General features: G+C 45.6%; 1 protein-coding gene across 1 annotated transcript; it reads right to left on the bottom strand.

Moving 5' to 3' along the window:
• Nucleotides 1–1,165: 1,165 nt before the first annotated feature.
• On the bottom strand, nt 1,166–19,987 carry FAM83F (family with sequence similarity 83 member F). Its single transcript, XM_055712347.1, has 5 exons — nt 19,517–19,987; nt 15,570–15,737; nt 7,280–7,401; nt 5,981–6,693; nt 1,166–1,230 (listed from the first exon to the last, which is right to left on the bottom strand). The coding sequence occupies exons 1-5, from the start codon at nt 19,970–19,972 to the stop codon at nt 1,166–1,168; spliced, it is 1,524 nt and encodes a 507-aa protein (XP_055568322.1). The 5' UTR covers nt 19,973–19,987.
• Between the last annotated feature and the right edge of the window lie 1,832 nt (nt 19,988–21,819).

Below are 21,819 nucleotides of genomic sequence, written 5' to 3'. Positions count from 1 at the left end.
AGGGACTAAGTGCATTCATTAAGGCCAGGTCCAGAAGGAACTGCCAGTTCAGGAAGTCCATAGACTGCTGGAATGGTGCAGAGAAAAACCTCTGTATACAAGCTTTATATTTTATACTTATGTGATCACCTGTTACTGGCTGTCCTCAGAAACAGGACAGCAGATTAGATAGCCTTTGGTCTGATTGCATGCAGTGCTTCTTATGGATCAAAGCTCTCAATTTTGGCATGATTTAGAGTTTGGAAAGGTTAACTTCTTTTTCTTTCTTTTTTTTTTTTTAAAAAAAAAGGAACATTTGAAAAGCTTGTATGCCTCCTCTGCTTCCTCTTTCAACCCTCAAATATGTGCTCCTTAATCATTCATTTTCCATGAACGGTAAAGTACTGCTGAGTTGGCAACAAACAGGATTTTGTAGCAGCCACTGAAGGCTGCATTATTGCTCCCAGATCCTGCTCAGTCCCTCTTAGAAGGCATTTCTCCTGACCCGGTCTCTAGGTTAAACATCCTCCTATATTCCATTTTTCCCTTTACTGCATTCTTGCTAAATCACTTTGTTCAACTGCTATATTTATGATGTGAAACAGTTAAGATACTAATCTGTTGGCCTCTGCTAGCTAAACCCTTCTCCCAGACCACTGTGTCGATAAGCGACAACGGGAATCTACAGAAAGGCTCCCTGTGGACAAAGGATTGCTATACTGTCTGTAAACATCCTTATTTCACCCAGAATTTGCCACTTGATTGGATTTAGCCTTCCAGCCAGTCAGACCAATACATTTCTGCAGTGCAGTAAACAAAGCAACACAGTAATTCTGAGTCTGTAGCTAGACAGACTGAAGTAGCAGCACAAGTAAGTCAGAAAATCTCTTACATTTATCTGGACACAGAGTGAGCTCTGAGACCAGTCATCACAGTGGTTAAAATACGTGTGCACACAGACATATGGACTAATACATTCATCATTAACCCTCATTTAAGGGACCGACCATCCAAAGTCTATACTTCACCCAGTAAACGTGCTTTAACTGGGGGTGCCAGGTGCGTCCAGGACTGCTCAGTGGCTTTACAGACCACTGCGTGAGGATATGGCTGTAGGTTCAAAATCAATCAAGAGTTTACTGTTCCAGCTTGTTCAGTCTTCAGTTCTCCAGACAATCCTTCCCAATCAAGATAACACACAGGTAGACTGTTTGTTTTTATCGCTTGTAGTGGAGTTTGGACCCAGGTTACCTGGAGTGAAAAGAAGTTAATGTTAAATAAATAAGACATGGATAAAGTTTGGACTCACACATCAATCCTCTCTCATTTTACTATACACCTTGTATTAGACCTACATTACTCTTCACTGTCATGTGGTTTTATTTCCTACTACTGTGAAATGAAAATACATTAAAATAAGAGCAAATCCAGTGTATACTGTGGAGAAAACTACTGGAGCAGTATTTCCAGGCTTTGGCCTGTACCTAGGCCAGCTTCAGTGGCATTCTCGGGTCCCAGCTGGCATTGAAAAACAGCCTGGCCATGACATGGGTGGGAGGTTTTCCAAAGAGTGAGGTATGAAAAAAAAAAAAAAAAAAGTCATCTCAACCATTTGATCCACACACACATTCTCAGTAGAGGTTTGTTCATGTCCCGTTTTAAACATCTCAAGCGCCTGTATTTCCACCATTTCCTTCCAAGACAAATCCTGAGGCCTCAGGGTCTCTCACTTCAGTAGTACAGTATGCTGCCACAATTTTTTATCATCTTTGTTCTTCTCATTGCTCACTCTGTGGATTCCTTCTGCTCCCAGTATCTGTACTTTTCAGTGCTTGCACTGCTGTCTGATCTCCTCCTTTACAGCCTGTTGTCGGTCTGGATGCCCCAAAATATTATTTTCAACACTGTACTAAAGTGTATTTGCAGAGGCTTTTACAAATAAGGGAGCCTGTCTGTGCTGTCAGCTCAGCAAGGCTTACATGACCTACAGCCCAGAGCAGTACGTACTGAGAGGGGCTGCCATGCAGTTTGCAGTCACTCTGAACAGGACAGACCCCATTCATGTATCGTATAGATGTATAGACCAAAGGTAAATGTGCATTTCCCAAGCGGTTGGAGCCAGTGCCCAATACAGAGTGAGAACAGGGAAGGAAAACTGCCACAGGTCATGGTGACATGGTACTGAGAAGTCTCAACCTTGCTAAGATGAGGGAGCTTTCAACCCAAGCCCTGCCCCTGAACTGGGCTTCCAGTGAATCATTTTTCATGTCATTCTCTTGCTTGTGGGTATTTGATCAATGTTTTCCTCACCTCTAGCTAACGGGGAAGAGAAGAGCTTTCTCCTCTCCCTCTCCTTATCTCCACCTTCTTCCACACTGCAACTTCTTGACATTCACGTGGGAGGCTGCACTGCAACCTGCCCTCACTTTTGTGGCTGCTCTGTACGCTACTGCCTCCTCTACTGCATTGAATTCTACCTCCTGTCCCAGCTTTGACCCATTCGCTATGTCACTACTGAGTTCATCATTACTGCTATCTCCTCACTACCCTCGTTCCCCTCCCTGTCTGTTTCACATTCAAGAGCCTCATATTTACTTTCAAAAGTGTCTGTGCTCTGCTTAATCTCAACTCCCAACTTCATTCTTCTCACTTTCTACTCTTGTCTTCTGACCTTTTCCTACAGATCTTGCTACAGTTAGAGCAAACACCCTCCTTGTATGTACCCAACAAGGTTCCCCTCTTTCTCTTTCGAAAGGAGGCTGAAAATTCCAGTTACTGCCCATCCATGATCCCACTTTGGCTGAAAAACACCGGTGATAATGAAGCACTACTTCTGTGGTATTGCAATGCCCGGTGTAAAACCTGTGTCTTGTTGCAAGAACCATCCAAAAGTGAAACACAAAATCCTGCTATTATGTGTTCTGCAACCAACATTCATGAGAAGTGAAGGCCAATGTATGGAGCAACTCAGGATGGCAGACTCTTCTGAACGAGCCCACTTTGCTTCTTGCAGGGGAGAATAAACAAAAAAAAGTGCCAGTGCCTTCCAAAGGCACACAGCTTTCAAACCCTTGCAGTAGCTCCCAGAAACTGCACACAGATGTCAGTGTCTTTGCTGATCACAGTCTGCCAAGCAGCAGCTTAAAATTAACAAGATTCTGGTCAGGTTCAGAGCTGCTGCTGTTGTGTTCCTAAGAGGGTAACAGTGAAATTTAAGAGTTGTGTCAATTTGATGATGTGGTTTAAGAAAGCCTTGTAAGACAAAGCACAGTCTGCACGGCAGTGTGCTAGGACAGTACCTCAGGATGTTAATTAGGACACTTAGTTTGAGACATCTGTAGCCCTTGTATTTTCCAGACTCCCAATTCTGACTTGTAGGTATCCTTTTCTAGCATGTAAATACCAAGTCAGATTTTCAGACTCCGTCATAGAACACACTTTCATCACTTCCCTTCCCACTTCAGATTCTTTTCATCACCATTTGCTCTTACAAGACTGAACCTGACCTTTAGCCTGCTTGAATAATGTCTTCGATTACTTTGCAAGCTGCTTGGGATGTGGATCTGGTCTCTACACATTTGCAAGGTGGGATGTGTATCTGTGGTACTACAGAATTAATAGTGATTTTGGAGGATGTGTGCACAGGCAGGCCTACAGGGCTTGTGTGGTGTTTAATCTTTACAAAAGGTAAGGGCAGCTATTTCAAACTGTGAAGTTCTGAATAATTGCATCCTAACCTGCACAAAGACAACTTAAACTTCTAAAACTAAGTCAGTCCTATGATTACCCAAGAACAAAGTGCCTCCTATTTTTATCTTGAAGTTGGAACTCTATTCCACGCCCATGTTCAAGAATTTTTTATTAAATCCTAATGATGCATGTGCTACTGATTAAGTAGCTGCAGGATCTTCTGGGTAACTAATTTTTTTCCTCTTTCTCACAAGTCTCCACCTTCCTAATATGCCCTCTACCACCTCTGTTCACATGCCACTTTGGGACCATTAGACTAGAGAATTCAATTCAAAAGCAACACACAAGCAGTGGTCTTCCTCCAGCCTCTTACAACACCAGATGACCTAACTCTACTTACAGCATACTTAAAAAGCTGTGGAGTCTCCCGTTGCCTCTGTGAACAGGCATTCTCAATTTGCATAAAACAAAAAAAAAAACCCAAACTTGCATGGACTCCTTAGAAAGACTTACCAGGTCAGGAAGAGCACAGCAGGAAGGCTGGTGTGCTGGACCTCTGTGCCTTCCCTGCACCTGTTCTCAATTTTCCTTCCCCTTTATTGAAAGAGATGGCAGCCCTCAGGAAGTAGCAGAGGCCATGAATAAAACCTGAACATAATACCACGATAGTGTTTTTGTGGAAATGGTCCAGATCAAGCATCAGACTGTCTGGCACAGATCCACTGTGTTAAAAGGAACAGGGACATCCCTGCTGCCCTGACTGTGCAATGCCCCTGAAGGCTGCAGCACCCCACCGTTCAGTTAGAGACATCCATCTCTTCCGTGTCTCAGTCTGGGCCTAATTTCATCATGGCATTGTGGGAATGGCGGGCTGTCTGCTTTAAAAGAGCTGGCAGTGAGAAATGCAGTAAATCTCTGATATTGTGAAGTGCTGACAAATCAGAGATTACACAATTCTCCACTTCTGTCACTAGAGGGTAGTGCAAGCCCTCGGGTCCATTCCTCCGAGGGGAAATGCCCGTACATCCCCCTATAGTCTTCACCGGTTTTGTTTTTCCAGGCTCTGAGGAATGGGGCCTGGTAGCACACCCTGTGTGTGCTGAAGACATGAAGTGATTTGGAGAAAGGACCTCTTTAGACCACGGTTTACTTCTGCCTTCCCAAATGCACATCCTAAAATAGGTCTAATACAGTCCTAAATAAACTATCCATACCTTCTTACGATTCATCTCTCTTGTATTCATTTGGCATTTTTGAGTCTGTCCTTTATCCAGCTAGAAATATTTCTAAGAACCTAATCAGTCGCTGTGGTTGACCTTCCCAATACCACGCTTTTCTTTTTGGTCCCAGAACAATGTCTTCCCATTTCATGGCAGTCTCAAGAGAATTCAGTCTCTCTACACCTTCATTTCACATTCGTCAGAGCACAGAATGGTCTCTGGCCAGACAAGCTGAGGACAAATTTTCTCCCTGGAACTAGTTTATTTTCCTGGTGGAGCAGGATGTATTTACAGCCAGCACAGCTCACTGAGAGAGGAAGACAATCAGACTGAATAGCCCATAGATTTACTTCAGTCTGACAAAATATCTAAAATGTCGGGAAGTTAGCTATGAACCCATAAATTGGGAGAAATCTGTGTAATTTGTGTTTTCAACAGGATGAAGCCTTGGAAGGACTTAGTGAAAATATCAACCGTGCATTAACAAAGGAAGAAAAGTTGAGATCTAGTACTTCTCCATAGCTTCTGCTTTTGTAAGCTTCTCCCCTGTTTCAGAAAGTGATAAAGGAGCAAACAAAAAAGGCTTCCACCCTGTCCTCCTCTTCTTGCCCCCTCACCTCAACATAAATGCATTTTCCTCTCTTCTCTACCAGTAATTTGTCACAGTAAACACATCTGACTAAACTCAAATGGGAAAGGTGAGGTTACACTGAAAATCTGTCTGCACCCTGCTAGCCACTACAATAGTGAACATACTGCTGCTGTTTATCAGGGCAGGGCGCGTTGTGAACTGTACACAGAACCTGTTTTACACAAGGAGACATCTACCTTTCTCTCCCTTATTCTCACATCCGCTTGCTGGAAGTATGAGAAAAAATGTACCTGAGAAGTACCAACTTTACAATAAGACTGCCATTAAATTGCCTTCATCATTTGATACAACTTCTACTCTCCTTTGATCCCACTCATTTTAATAGAAAGAAAATAACAGGATCTTCCCACAGGTGCCTATATTGTATACGTTTGCACCAATCAGCCAAACTCAGAACAAGGAACACAGAAGCAGAATATGCTGGTAGAAGAGGTTTTACCTGAGATGCCTCCAGTGCTCCGAACACTGGCACGGCCAATGCTGAGCTGCTCATATTCCAGTTTCATGTTCCCAAGGTCTTCTCCTGAGTGTCCTTCACTGGCAAAAGAATTTGCCTCAATGCTTGAGCCTGGAGACCGTTTGGCCTTGCGACCGAAAAGCCCGCTGGCAAACCGTTTTCCTTGCTTTGAATTGGCCTGTGCATCTTCTTTCTTCACATCACGAATAGACTCTCTGGATTTGGACTTACTTTTCAGGTCCATGTGGAGCCGGGACAATAGTTTCTGAGGGCTCCGATTCAGCTTGTTCAAGTTCTCTAGTGGTGGATCAATTTCTGGGAACTCTTGCTCCAATGTGACTAAGTCATTCAGAAACTGATTTAACCGCTTCTTTGACTCATTTGTTTCCTCCTTTTCCATGTTCCCCTGATTATCCTGCCGGTGCCGTGAAGCCCACAGCATCATATCACCACGGGCTGCCCCTGCCACTAAACCATACTTGGGGTTAATGAACTTCCGAGCCACGGTGGAGGAATGAAGGCCTGGCTTCCCAATTCCGAGAAGGAATGGGTTAGCAATACCCAGTTCCTTGTATAAATTAACTTCCTCTGAGATGGCATAGAGCTCACGAAACTCAATGTCAAACATCTCCACGTGCTGTCCTGTCAAGACTAGCAGGATGTTTCTGTCAATGTGGGATGAACTCCACGTGAAGCTAAGAGTAGGAAACAGAACCAACATTAGATTTTGGGGTGCATACTTGACCCAGCCCACCTAGCAATATCTAAGACACTATATGGGAATATGCAGCACTGTGACATCTGCTCATAGGTCCTTGCCAAGATGGGTCAGGACAGATACATTAAGCTAGCTATTACTGTTGTTCATCAGGCACGCAGACCAGATCTGGAAGAAAAGGCCCTAAAACTCTGAAGGTCAGTTTACCCTTTTAGAAAAGCAACAGTGCATCAACAGGAGGGTCTCCAGACTGACAATCACACTGAAGAGAACTGAGCACAGTGGCTGGTGGGGAGTCCTTGCAGACCACCACTTGATGCAGTGTGGAACTCTCTCTAGCCCACTGAAATGGTCCACTAGCATGGGCGTGTTCTGTTCTCTCAGGAGTAGCTTATGCTTTACGCCATCTTCTCTGTCATCCCACTCCAGTTTCTACAGATGCCACACAGACTACAGAGGCTGGGATAAGAAAGGGAGTGACATGGGAAGAATACTCTCCAGCAAAGACACGAGCCATTCTTTACACAAAGAATGTAGCTTTGCCTTAAGCAAAAGCAACCCACCTGTATGATCCAGTGGCCACCTTTTCACCATCCACCATCAGGAATCGGGATGCCAGTGTGCCTTTGATCTTCCCTGCTGGCATGTAGAACCCAACTCCTGTCACAGAACGTATGCGGATATTCTAACAGGGAGGTGAAAAGACAAAATGTCACAGTAAGTAGGGCAGAGAATTAGATAATTGCCAGCTCCAAGTCTTAACATGTCACTCACATTATCTCACTACTTCTGGGACTACAGCTCATTTTGTATCAGCCACTAGAAATCAGCAGGGCTGCAGAAAGGAAAGCATAGTGCCGTAAGACCCACTGTCATCCTATCTAGAAGTCACTCCCCTCCATCAGTTTATAGTCTTGTTCAATGGGTCAGCATCTTCGTAACCCTGCCTGCTGTCTTCAGCTATTCATCTTATCCCACTGGCAAGACAATGCTTTCAAAATCAAATAATCCTCCATCTCCAGCTCTGTGCTCTAGCTCAGAAGGCCCAGCCCAGTTCAAGGTAATGAATCAGAGGAAACACTGAGTCACATCTGCACTCTGAATCCTGATCCCTATTCCACGGCACTTGTGAGCTCTTCTCTGGATTATGTTAGCAGGACCACAAAACCAAGGGACTTTCCAACACCTGCGCAGTGCAACGGACACAGTTACTTGGAGGTAAATGTATGAGACAGGTCTATATCAGGTTCTTTTTGTGCTTGTGTTCGGATTCCCCACAACATATAGATTGACAAAACTGGGCAAATTAGAAGACTAGACAATTTAATTATTAGAGAATAGAGGAGGAAACAATTCCATTGCTTAAAAGATATGTTTCCTGTCTGTTATAACAAAAGGAGAATGCTGAGCTTTATAATTTTGCTAAGAACCCCAAATAGTTACAGTGTCCACCCAGATTCCTCACTGTTCAATGGAGAGTGAAAAAATACAGAACTTTTTTTGAGCAAAAGTAGTAGGATCAGTGTCTCTGCTGATGCCCTGAATAGATCAGCAAAGAAGAATTTCTGAATAAAAGGAAGGAAAACCTTTTTGTAAGACGAATAGCAGTACTTAGAAAAAAAATACCTCTCCCCAAATGTCCCGTCTCACACCCTTTGGCCAGCAAACCTACAACTTATAAAAGAAAGCACTACAAATCACAGAGAAAAAACTTATTTAAGGTTACATGATTTTCAACAACAGATGTGCGCCTGGGCTTACTCTAAGAACGTATCTGCACAATGGACTGTTATTCTGCTCGTAGGTCCTGGCTACATGAGGCTGAATTGCCAAACTGTCTAACATGAAATGCCCCTCCCCCCACCCGCAGCAAAACCCAGAAGTATTGATTGTCAGTGTAAGTTTAGAGCAAATTACCTTGTCGCTCTGACACACAAATTTAGACCATTTTCTTCATTCCACCACCTGTCTCTGTAAGAATTCTTTAACAAAGAAAAGCTAAAAGGTATTGTAATCTGGAGTAATAAACCCAGGGTTGGGAGTCAGGCAGTCCCAAGCATAATCACATTTCTGACACTATTCCCTATGATGTTCTCGGAAAGTCGATTCACCTTTGCCTTGTTCTTCCCCCATCTGCAGAGCAGAAGAATCATGAGGATTGGGCTAATGCTAGCACAGCCTTGGATCCCGCAAAGAGCTAAGTCCTACTGTTATAAACCTCACTGACAGCTTAAGTATTGATAAGACTAGAAATCAGCATGCAGCAACAAGTCATTATAAGAATGCAGATATCTTTCAAAAAATTTTTTTCCTGAATATAACTCTTACCTTTTGAATCTGCTCCTATTTCCCCCACTGAAATACAGCAGTGGCAATACAAATTCTGACTAAAAGTAACTGATGATACTACTATTTTGCATGCTTGATCTGTCTGGAGTCCTGTGTGGGCATTAGCTAATTAATGCTCCCAACACTGCTGAAAGTATTATTACCCTGTTTTAAAGATGAGGAGCCCAGGAGAAAAAAAGATGAAGTGACTTGCCCAAGGCCTAGCAGTGAGTCATATGTGTGGGATGCTGAATGCAGGTTGGGTAGAGCACAGGAGAAAGGGTGCCCTTTCCAGTGTTTAGAATAACATTTGTTGGCTGGCTGATCACCTGAAGTAATTCTTTCCCCCTGCCGAGTAAAGTTGGATGCAGGATTTGCCAAACCATAGAATATTGACTGCAAGTGACAAGGACCTCCGTTTTTCAAATCAGTCAACAGCTCTGACATATCATGTACATTTGTGAACCAATAATTATCATCCTGTGCGAGAAGGAAGTTGCTTAGCATGTAACAAGTGTGGATTTTGTGTTTTTATGTTGCACCACCTTCTTTTGTTGGAAAGAAAGCACACTTGAATTCCTGCAGTAACTGAGCTATGTAACACTTAGAAAGGCACAGAGGGATAGAACCAAACAGCTGAACACATAAACTTCCTTGAACAAAATAGGCACAGGAGAGCATAAATACATCTTGAAATGAAGAAAATAAGCACAAAGTCATATAAACATCGAGTCACTTAACAGGTTATTTGTATAATGTTTTCTGCCTTGAAGGATCTTGGAGCATTTGTAGACTGATATATCAAGCTGTACAGAGGAGGAACAAGCCTGGGTTCACGTACTGAAGACTACACAACAACAAAAGAAGAAAGACAAACATAAATGAGGTGAGATTGCAGCCATTTTGCGGGGGGGGCACTAGTGTTCCGGTAGTAACAAATATTTTGGGTAGAAAACCAGTTTGTTCACCAGATAGGAGTGACCCCCTCCAGACCTGTATTCTTGCAGAAGCCTGCTTAAGCTTTGTTATATCCTGGCTTACGGAAGCTGCAGTCTGCATTAAATTTCCACATTTCCTTTACACAGGCTTACACCACTCCTCATCACAAGCAGTGACTAACGTCTCCCTGGCAGCAACTTAATACAGACTGGTAACAGTCAAGCCTGACAGAGCATCATAATACAGTGAAGGAATCAGTCTTTGTTACTTTATTGTGACACACATTTAAACCTCACCCTGAATCCACAGAAAATTAAATTAAGACCCCATTTAGAAAGTCAGCAATACATTGTGCTGTTGACTGACACTTAGTTGTCACGCGACAACTGAGAGTTTGTGACACAACAGTGTCACAAAGAATCATTCAGTTCAATGCACAAGTTGTCAATTGAGGCCAGCAGGTCAAGGGAGGTGATCCTCCCCCTCTGCTCTGCCCTGGTGAGGCTGCATCTGGAGCGCTGTGTCCAGCTCCGGGCTAGCCCAGTTCAAGAGAGACGGGGAACTACTGGAGGGGGTCCAGTGGAGGGCGACAAAGATGATGAGGAGACTGCAGCATCTCCCTTATGAGGACAGGCTGGGAGACCTGGGCCTGCTTAGCCTGGAGAAGAGAAGATTGAGAGGGGATCCTACAAATGGATACAAATATCTGAAGAGCGAATGTCAAGAGGATGGGACCAGATTATTTTCAGTTAGTGGCCCGCAACAGGAGAAGGAGTATTGGGCACAAACTGAACCACAGAAGTTCCATCTGAGTATGAGGAAAACCTCTTTAATTTGTGGGTGACAGAGCACTGGAACAGGCTGCCCAGAGAAGTTATGGAGTCTCCTCTGGATATTCAAAACGCAATCCTGTGCAACCTGCTGTAGGAGATCCTATTTTAGCAAGGGGGTTGGACTAGATGATCTCCAGAGGTCCCTTCCAACTCTGACCATGTCAGGCGATTCTATGACAGACCTGGGAAGTAGTGCTCCCAAGGCGGGGTTGAGTAGGGGCGACATAGAAGACAGACTCTAAAGGGAAGCATTGCAAGTACTTCCACCAGGGAATCCTGTGTGTACCTTCCCTCTTAGAACAACTGCTGATATATATATGTTGCAAAGCAAGCAAGGATCTTTATTTCAAGTTGGGAAGGATAGCATGAACAACCTCTGTAAACTAACATATGTAAAACAGATTAAGGAGAGGCAACAGAAAAAAAGCAGTAACTGATAGATTACAGTTACTCAACAGTCCCTTATATCAACTGTGTTTTTCAAAATGTGGAGATGCCCTTTCTGCCATCCCTGGAAAAATCAGATCACTTCAGCCAACAGCATCTGATGAGGTAGCTCCTATCCTTTGTTTTCTTGGACTACTGCTTCACCCGAGCACAGGGCTGAGGTAGGGGGGGCACAAACCCCCATTATTTCCCACTCTAAAAACCTAGATGGAGGTACCACAGAAGGGGGGAAAGAGGAAGAGAGATCTGGGATTCATGTGGACAGGACCACAGTAACAACAGTAAAGGACTTTTTATTATTCATGACCTGCAAGATCCTAATTTCTGGTGATCAGACCTCCAGGTCAAAGAGACGGATGGTAGGAGCTCATCTTACACAGGGATACAAAACAGCCATAATCTGGAAGCAGCCACCAAGTAATGCTGGGAAATACTGCAGACTTATCCTATGTGTTTGCCCTGAACAGTTTTGGAAAAGACGTGCTTGTTGACAAAACAGTAAAACTTACAGGTATTCAAGTAGCATAGGATGGAATGCAGCTAGCTGGACCTGGCCTGCCAAGGTCATTACTGGGTCTTATTTATTTGGCTCTTTGCAAAAAAAGAGCCTTGTCAGCCCCCATTTTCAAAAGGTCACAAGCAGCCTAAAAGATTTATTTAACAGATAATTAAAAACCCAACAGCACTGTATCACATTACACTTATGTTCTCCCTCACTTGAGTTAGGAATCAATGAGGAAAGACATGAAATACAAAAATGAAATTCCAAAAAATTCTTAGACAGAAACTTTTAAGAATTCCTGGAGTGAGGGGAGGAACTCCTTACATGTTGGGAAAATGAATGCAAAAATTAACATGAAGGTGAACTTCCTGCAGGTAACTCATTCCCTGGAGCTCTAGATGAATTTGCTGTCTTTAAGCAGGAGTGTTTCTTACTGTGGTCTTGATTAGCAGAAGCATGGGGAGAAAGAAAACGCATGTAAAAACTGGTAATAATGCTCACCCTCAGGTCAACAAGAAGAGGACTTTTTGTGGGTATGAATTTTGTGTCTATGAGAACTTTGATTCACTGTAATCTCCAAAGAACACTCCTCTGTCAAACATAACAGAAGTCTGGCAAACCATGTCCTGTAGGCTCAGAAAGCCTTATGACTCATACACGCAAGACACTCTTACTTACATCCCAGGATGAATATGCCGAGGGTTGAATTTAAATGCATTTCGAGTGATCTCCAGCCCTTCAGACAAAAATTGAGGTTTTCTCATTTCATGCTTGGAGTCAGTAAAAAAAAAACTTTTTGTCTTTGTGGAGTGAGGTACTCTCTTCCTACAGCAGTCTCCCTCCTGTGAAACTGTCAGCAGGTCATGATACCTTGCCCTTTCAAAATAATACAACAGCCAGGAATTTTGTGAAAACACCCAGTGCTGTGTGTAGACAAAGGGCAAATCCAGTGTTATCAGTAAATCTCCCAGTGTTAGGACCATTGAAGTATTCACTCAGCATTGGATGAACAGGGCAATAACAAAAGAGCAGGAATCACAGAACAACCTAAGCATCTGGTGATGACAGAAGACAGAATAAGCATCCTGACCCGGCAGCAATGACAGGCCATGGTAGTGTGTCATCTCTCTCCCTCTTTCCCTGGGATCAGAATTTGCCTCTAAACCTTGAAGTTATATCCCACATTGCTGCAACTTTCTGAGGAAAAGCCATCCTCTACATCCTGCAAAAGTATTTTGAAGGCAAGTGGGAAGAAGGGTGTGAAGGAAGAGTACGCAATTCCTTTGCTGACAAACTGTGGCCCATTGGTGAAAATCTTTTAGAAGAAAACACAATGATTACACAAAAAGACAGTGTAAGGAAAGAATCTTTTCCCTGTTGCTGAAAATCTGTAGAAGAAACTCGGACATCAAAGCAGATGTTAGGAAAGAGACACGTCATAAATACGAAATGGGTGAATGATAGTTAACTGCACTAGAGTTTCTCATTCTTCCTCAGCAATTCCAACATCCTCTGTGATCAAGAAGTGTAGGACAAAATAATTCTGCCTGAACAAGACCAGAGGCCCAACTTGCTTTGTTGCTTTAAATCTGGGTCTTCAACACTGAAAGTTCAAAACAACTCTTGACACATTACATCAATGACATGGGGGTGGAGGGAGTCCTCAAGGAGAAACTTTACCTTTTCTTAAGATTCCTTGGGTATCTAAAACCTGGCTTCAGGGGAATCACTATATGATGATTTCTGCCATACTGACCCAAGCAGCAGCATAGATACATCCAAGGCAGCCTTGGGCAGGATACTAAGACATCATCTTCCCTGAGAGGCAAATGACCTGTCTTCCCCTTACAAGAAGGCTCTTCCCAGTCCTTCCATAGTACCATTTAAAGGAATAAATTGCATTGAGCTTAACAAGATTAACTAAAGTGTTATCCATTTTGGAACGGGAATACAACAACCTTAAGTTGAATTTAAGATACAGTATGAAATAGATGGGAAAAGAGCAGGGAAAGTTGAAAGATAGCACTCTGGGGGCTGGAGCTCTGCAGAAGAGCGAAGGACTAGGTCAAAGAATGACATTAAAAAGTTCTTCTCAGTGGACCTCCTTCAGCTCAGCTTGTATTTGGACTTTTTTTAGCTGAAGGAGCCTAATGAAAAACACAGCAAGGCCTGCAGTGAGAGAAGGGAAGCACAGAAGGGACACAAAAGAGTTTTCTCCTGCTTTTGATGGCATCAGTTCAAACTCTTCCTCTTTGGAAAGGGTAATGCAACTAGGCTGCTGCAGGACCTAGTCACTGCTGTAGCATGTGACTGTAGTGACTAGTTTTGAAATGTAAAGTCTGTGTAGATGCCTACAGAGAAAGAGGTAAGATGAAGAGAAGAAGGGGATCACTTACTGTTTAAAGATGGAGAAGGCAGACAAAAAGGAACTCACATCTCCAATAGCATTGTAACTTATTTCTAAAATGCCAGGTCATTTTTTATTCACTCTATCCAGGAGTTAAAATACGCAGTACTGAAGTCATCGTTCCTGCACATGATGACACGGTGACAAAAAATATTGGGAAACAGGTACTGGAGCAAATGGAACCACTGCTGTGATTTCACAGTTTTGTACCAAATACACTAGGCTACAGAATACCCCTGAAGCTCGAAACAGGTCTATTATAATGATGTGCATGTCTTGCTTTCAAAGACACCAGAGGAAAGAAACTTCCATCTCTGTTTTGGAGAAAGATGAGAAAGCTGCTTGGCTGGATGTCTTTTTTGCTGAAGTCCAGAAACTCAGAAGCAGAGAGGTAGTTCAGAGGAGCACTGTTCAGATATATGCAAGTAATTTTCATCCAGATTTAAGATGGTTCTCCTAAAATGGTTAATATGAGCCTTTATAACCTTCAGAGCTTTTTGAGTTTTGGTTGTGGCTTTGTTTGGTTTTCTTTTTTTAATTATTAATTGACTGTTTATGGAAGATCTGCCCTTCCTCCAGGCAAAAAGGCACTTTTGGGTTTTTTTTCCACTGCTCAGAAGAACAGCCGGATCACAAGAACAGTGAGTCTGGCATCCCATAGGTTGTTTCCAACCTAGCAACTTTTCCACTATTCAAACAAGTCTGTAGTAGTGACAGTGACTAAAAAAACATGAAAAAAGCATGGAATACAGTACTAACTATAAACACACAAAGGATTTCAGTCTCTTTGTAATGGAATGAGATCCTACTGAAGCTGCTTCTGCCAGCTAAGCCAGGCTGACTACTATGCTGTGCTCTGTGTGCTGTATGAAGGCACACTCTAATACGGAACTGGGGAGCAGCTACGCTCCTCAGTCCCTTATGTTGTCAAGGAAAGGAGGACTACAAGCTCATTCACCCCCAGATAATCACAGCTGGGTAGGGAAGTCTTGATTTCACAGAGTGTATGTGTCCTATAACTGGGATCCATGCAGATAAGAACTCTGAAGAGCTACTCTGGACTCTGGGTTGAATCTTTGTGTAGCAGACCCACAAGAATTTCCTCAGACCATTTTCTTCCCAAACATGAATTTTTAGGTCACAAAAGCCAGGAAACTACACAGACCTCAGTATCAGGTGAAAGGCAAAAAAATCAAATCTTTCCTTTCTCTTTCCTTCTGTATTAGCAAGCCACTGTCTTATCCCTCTGTGTTCCATCACCCCCTGCCTAAGTACTGTGATGTGACTTGTAGGGAGGAAGAGATGTGTTTGCCTGTCAAAGTGAATTCCAAGATTTATTACCACTGAAAAAGGCCAATGATCTGCAGGAGATAACGGTTCGGTACTGAATATCTTACCCGTATCTGCAAGTCACTGAGGTCAAGGCATCTGCACATTTCCAGGAAGAGCTTCACACCTTCCTCATCTAGGATTATATAGACAGGGATCCAGTGCTTATATGCTGCATCAACAATGTCACGGAAGATGTCCCTGTCTGTAAATACATCCATGACCACTGCAATAATCTGGAAATAAAAAGACAGTAGACAGACAATTGAATAAAATATTAGGAAATGAAAGGGAGGCCCATCACTCTGGTACAAAATAAAGGAGATCACTGATACCAGAATATGGAAGAAGAGGATACAGGGGAGAGAAAAGTACAGGGATGTACATGCCTAAGCACTACCAATAATCTTGTAATTTTCTGGCTTGGCTCCTGCTGCACTTTGGAAGGAACTTAACAGATGTCTTTGTGGGTTCTCCTTCTTCTAGAGGGTGGTGGCTTATTTCAGCAGCCTGAGGAATGCCAAAGCCACATACCTAGCTTTTCCTCTGTATTGTGAAACTTTTGTTGCCTCTGTAGGGATCCACTTAAAGAAGAAAACACATTGAAAAAGAAGAGTGAAAAACACAGCTCTAACACTTAATCAGAAGACAAGTAATGGAAGAATGAATGTGCAGAGGAATCAGGGCCTCAATCCTCAGCCATGGTGCACAGTGCAGACAACAAGAATTTTATTTTCCCTTTTCCCCAGTTTCCTGCAAGAAGTCTGCTCTCAGGGCTGTCTTCCCGAGAAATGTCTTATGGAGCATAAACACCTCATATTTGTCAGGAAGGGACTGGGGTGTGTGTTCAAGATTTAGAGGCAAAATGATTGTTCCCTCTCTTGACATGTACATTTTTTCTGGTATAAAACTAATCCCTCTTTCCAGGTATAGCTTTTACATAAAAACAAAAAGTTGCGCTAATGTGACAGACAAGCCTGAACATTCATAGGATGAGTAACAAGAAAACCAAGAAGGTTACAGGCAACTTTAATGCTGATCTTACGTGTTTTGTCTTTCTCTCCCTTTCTGTATCTTCTACACCATTAGAAATATCAATTCAGTTTTCTGCCCAAAAAAAGTTATTCTCCCCAAATTTGAAAGGTTATGAATGAGGAAAACTACTGCTTTCCTAGTCTTGCTGGGAAACGTCAACTTGCCAGGTCAGAGTTCTCATGGTGACAGTATGCTGGGAATAGAGTTGCCCAAATTTTAATTACCCAGGTGCTGAGGTCACAGTCACAAGCCAAGCTGTGCTGGGGATGGCACATACAGGTGTGAATGGAGCTGAAGACTGGATCGAACAGTTGGATTTTCTTCACTTGAAGTTTGGAAGAGGTGCAGGCTCAAGTTGCAGGAACCCCCTATGGAAGGGGGAATAAATCTCATCAGAGACCTTTCCTTTGAAAAATGCCCTTGAATAAATTGCTTTTGGGAAAGCGATGCCACAGTAAATGTCCCCTACTGTGTTTGCTGAGTCTCTGCTTGTATGGCCAACAACAACCAACACGTCTGTTCCGTCAGTCTTCATCTGTCAACAGTGCTTACACAAGCCTTTCTTTGTTAGAAAAAGAAAAAAAGAGCTGACATTGTGTTTACGCTCCTCATTAACATGTAGGTTCCTGACACAGGTGAACTATGGTGGAACTACATTATACTAATAGCAAGTCCCTCAATAACTTCTGCTAGGTGGAAGTGGATTTCAGGTCCTGCCTAGGTTCTCACTTCCCAGCACAAAGCAGCAAGATGCAGGGAATGTTACCAGAACCTCTGAAAATTAAAATACAGTGAACCTGAGCTACTTTATTCCTGAACAACTTCATATACAGGCAGATTATAATTAAAAAATGTTGTTCATGCATTACTTCAGGCCTGTTATGCTCCCTCTCCCCTCCACACAGTGTGGTATGGATGTAGCTACCAAGGAGCAAGAACACCAGAGAATATTCATTTGAAGTAAGAACATCCACATAAGGAATTGATCAAGAATAAATACCAAAAGTGTGAACTTGTTTCCTTTCCATCCCCTCCATTTGCAATGAGTCCAATGACTGCAGAAATTATACCATATCCCAGACAAACCATTAATTGTTAGTACTGGCCTTGCAAGATGAAGAGATGGTTCCCTCCAGGCTTTGGGGCCCTGGGTCAGTTCAGGCTTCTTTGCAAGACTGTGGACTAAATGCATGAAAACTGCAGTCCTGAACAAAAAGCAAATGAGCTGCCTTGCAGAAGGCACTTCCAAGCCAGCAAAACATGCAGTGGGTGACCCACGCCTGTTGTTGTTTTAGTCTTCTCAAACCCCTGCCACAGCTGGTGGTCTGTCATAATTACTTAGGAGCATTCCCAAATACAGCAAGTCAGAGCACGAGTGTCTTGTCTACTCCTGCAAGAGGTTTTCCCCATTCCTTTACCCATCATGGATAATAAACTTATCTATAGGGCCCATAGGTGTGCCTAGCTCTTCATAGATATTTGAAGATTGGCAAGCATTAACTTGCCAATCTCATTGCAGCAAGGTAGCTTCATTAACGTATGTTTATAAAACACTAATGATAAGCCACCCACAGACATGTGCCACATATTACCAGTATCTGTTTAGACCTCCCTCAAAAAAACCCAACCCAACAAAACCCATTCTCATCTGCTGAACGAAAAGCTGCTACCTGGAGACTTTTTTTGCTAGCCAGGTCAGCTGAACACAAGAGGCCGTTATCTATGAAAAGGACCATTAAGCGCTCAAATGGCTGTTAAAGGTGAAACTACCTTTGGGCTAGGAGGGGCACAGTTCATCCAGTCAGTAACAAAATAAAAATCTACAAAGGAATTAATTACTTTTAGGTGCCAGGCACAGCTACTGAAAAGAGCTAGGTTTCCCAGTCCTTGTATAGTCTGTAGAAGCATTTGTGGCAGTGCAAAAAGGATGTGAAGTCCCACTAAAACAAGAGTGTAAGGATTTAACAGTTTCTGGGTCTTCTATACAACTGATCACACCAGTTGCTGAACCGGATTATGGGTTGTGCATGTACCTCTGCAAGCAGAGAGGCGAGGAGATCACCTGCTGGATTAATGCCTCTCTGGAAAGTTTTCTGTGTTTCCAAGCGGATTTGGTCTTAATGAGTCTGCAAAAGTTGTGCTGGTGGGGTGGGGGCAGGTGAAGAAGGAAATAACTGCTGAATGAGGAAGTAGAAAGAACAGAAAGCAGCAAAACTAAGAGCAGGAACTAAGTTTCTTATGTTATACCCTTTCCCCAGGGGGAATGTCAGCTCTGAAGGGGATCTTTTCCTGGGTGGTCTTGCCTGGAAACTTCACCCACACCTAGAAAAACCTCGTCGTTGCCCCCATCTATTCAACGTGAGCTTTTGTAGCATCGCACCTGATTTGTTTTCTTGCCCGAGGTGCCCTGTCACCACAAACAGTCCTTTTGGGCCAAAGGAGGCACAGCCACATGTCTGGACTCTGGCTGCTTGCTGTCCAGGCTGGATGATGTTGAGACCACAATAAATAAACCCCAAACCCACCACCCCATAAAAAAATTCGATGCCCTGTGTTTAACTAGGGGTACCTGCATGTACAGGAGGGGTGGCTGTAACAGCATCATGGTCTGCCTTCCCCTGAGCCAGGGAATCAGACTGGGACAGGACAAAGCGAACCACAGGTAGGAAATCCCAGGCGTGGGTAGGAAACCTCAGTTTAGGGGGCGGGTGTGCAAGGGTTTAACCCCATCCCAGGCATCAGCTTTGGCAAATCGTAAGGTCACTGGCAACAAACGGCAGAATGAGCCCCGCCTGATGGATGCCGACCCACTGGAGGGCCCACGGCGAGGGAAGCCCAGCCACAGCGGGCTCTGGCCTCCCCCCACCCATGTGCCCCCCAGCCAGGCCCTGTGCCCAGGCACCCCCGGCCCCGGGGGGCAGATGGGCGGGCAGCGGTGGCCCTGCCAGGGCACCCGCGTCGAGCGGCGGCCGGGCCCTACCTTCTGCGCCTGCTGGATCATCTCCCGCACCACCTCCTTCAGGTGCGGCGCGCTCTCCTCCTTGCGGGGGTGCGTGAAGAGGGCCACCCTGCTGATGCCCCGGTAGAAGGTTTTGTCGGTCCAGCCCAAGTCCAACGGGGGCACCTCTGTGTCCGAGCACTCCGGCCAGTAGGCCAGCGAGAGGGTCTCGCCGCCGGGCCCCCGGGCCACCTTGCCGCCCTCCCGGGGGTCGTCATACCCCCGCCAGCTGCCCCGCAGGGCCTGCAGCTCCCGGCTGGAGAGAAAGTCGCGGAGCTGCTCCTTCCTCAGCGACTCCCGATAGGCCGCCTCGCCCCGGGTCACCAGCGCCTCCAGGGCTCGGCGCTGTTCCTCGCTGTAGTAGAAGCGGGCCTGGGCCTCCGTCACCTTCTCGTTGACGTGCAGCTCATCCAGCAGGAGCACCTGGGACTCCGCCATAGCGCCGGCAACCGCAGCGCCGGCTGGCCGAGGGCTGTGAGAGGAGGGAAGGGCAGAGCCGGGAGCGCCTCACCTGGCCTGCCCGAGCCCGCCCCGACGGGTGGGGCAGCCGCGCCGCCCTGCGCCGCCCCGGCCCCGGGGGACACAGCTGTCCCCTCAGCCTGCCCCTCACACTCGTGCATAATCCCGGGCCCCGGGGGCACGGCTGTCCCCTCAGCCTGCCCCTCACACTCGTGCATAACCCTGGGCCCCGGGGACACGGCTGTCCCCTCAGCCTGCCCCTCTCGCACTCGTGCATAACCCCGGGCCCCGGGGACACGGCTGTCCCCTCAGCCTGCCCCTCACACTCGTGCATAACCCCGGGCCCCGGGGACACGGCTGTCCCCTCAGCCTGCCCCTCTCGCACTCGTGCATAACCCCGGGCCCCGGGGACACGGCTGTCCCCTCAGCCTGCCCCTCACACTCGTGCATAACCCTGGGCCCCGGGGACACAGCTGTCCCCTCAGCCTGCCCCTCTCGCACTCGTGCATAACCCCGGGCCCCGGGGACACGGCTGTCCCCTCAGCCTGCCCCTCACACTCGTGCATAACCCCGGGCCCCGGGGACACGGCTGTCCCCTCAGCCTGCCCCTCACACTCGTGCATAACCCCGGGCCCCGGGGACACGGCTGTCCCCTCAGCCTGCCCCTTTCGCACTCGTGTATAACCCCGGCCCCCTGGCATGGCTGGCACCGAGGGCACTGACCACAGAACTTGGAGGAGCACCAGGCCTGGGCCACAGGTGTATTTTGGGGTGCAAATGTCAAAGTCTGTTTCGGGAGCAGGGGGTGTCCTCCTTTTTCAGATGTGGCAGCCACTTGAGGGGAGCTTGTGGGGAAACGGGGGACACGAGTGGGGCCAGGGATGTGGGCAGAGCACCGTGGTGGCCACAAGCCGTGGTCCACTGGCTGCAGCTGGCTCCCAGCCAGCCTCTGCCAACCTACCCGCAGAGCAGCGGCAGCGGCTCGGCCACTCCAGACAAGCAGGCGGTGGGTTCCCAGCTCCCTGACAGGGAAGGTGAAGAGCGATTTGCCAGAGGCCACCCAGCAGGCTGGTGTCAGAGCTGGGAATAAACCAGCCCTGCTCCCAGTCTCTGGCTGGGAGCGTGAATAAATACCCCCAGCTCGACGCACATGTCCCAGCTGAGAGGGCAGGGGCTGTAATGTTGAATTATGATTTTTGCGTGGCATGCGATAGTTGCTAGGGGCCCTAATGAAGATTCAGGCCCACTGCAGTTTACGGTGCATAGGCAAAGGATAAAAAGCAGTGCTTCTACCTTGCAGCCCAGGGAGCGAGCTGGCAGGGATGGGCAAGGAAACGGGGATGAAGACAGACAAGGCAGTGGTGAAGTAAAACATTCAGAGGCATTTGCAGGAATTTGCGTATGTGATTAGTCCAAAATGCTCAGTTGTACAGAAAGCGACAGGGTAGCTGCTGGAGCTGCTCTTTGTCTCCTCTCTATCAGCAATCACCTGCCCTCTTGGACTTAGAAGTCCAAGGATGATGTGGGGCACTGAAGCTCATCCAGTGCTCTTCTTTAGGTAGAAGGGAGAATTTTAGTATTCCAGACTGTCATCAGTAGCTTTTCCTAGCATGAAATTCAGTTAAAATTTGAAATTGCACTTTGCAGAGGTCTAATCCTCTGCCTATCGTCTCCTTTAATAATTAATTTCAATATAGGTTCTTTTAGCCTGATTTCTGATGGAAATGAGACTTACATGGCCATGGTGTCTGCATCTGTCTGCCTGTCTGTCCATGTCTCTAATAACTTTTGAACCCACTGGCTGATTTTGAACAAGTTTGGCAGGA

Source organism: Falco cherrug, chromosome 5 (assembly GCF_023634085.1).
Source record: "Falco cherrug isolate bFalChe1 chromosome 5, bFalChe1.pri, whole genome shotgun sequence".
Lineage (NCBI taxonomy): Eukaryota > Metazoa > Chordata > Aves > Falconiformes > Falconidae > Falco > Falco cherrug.
Note: the sequence above shows the minus strand (reverse complement) of the source record. Positions and strands in the feature narration are given on the sequence as shown.

Excerpts from the sequence above, each read along its gene's own strand:
- FAM83F (XM_055712347.1), bottom strand. The coding sequence starts at position 19,972 with ATGGCGGAGTCCCAGGTGCTCCTGCTGGATGAGCTGCACGTCAACGAG. Across the intron at positions 7,402-15,569 it reads TCAGTGACTTGCAGATACGG|AATATCCGCATACGTTCTGT; the intron begins GTAAGATATTCA and ends CCTCCCTGTTAG. Across the intron at positions 1,231-5,980 it reads GAGCACTGGAGGCATCTCAG|GTAACCTGGGTCCAAACTCC; the intron begins GTAAAACCTCTT and ends TTTTCACTCCAG.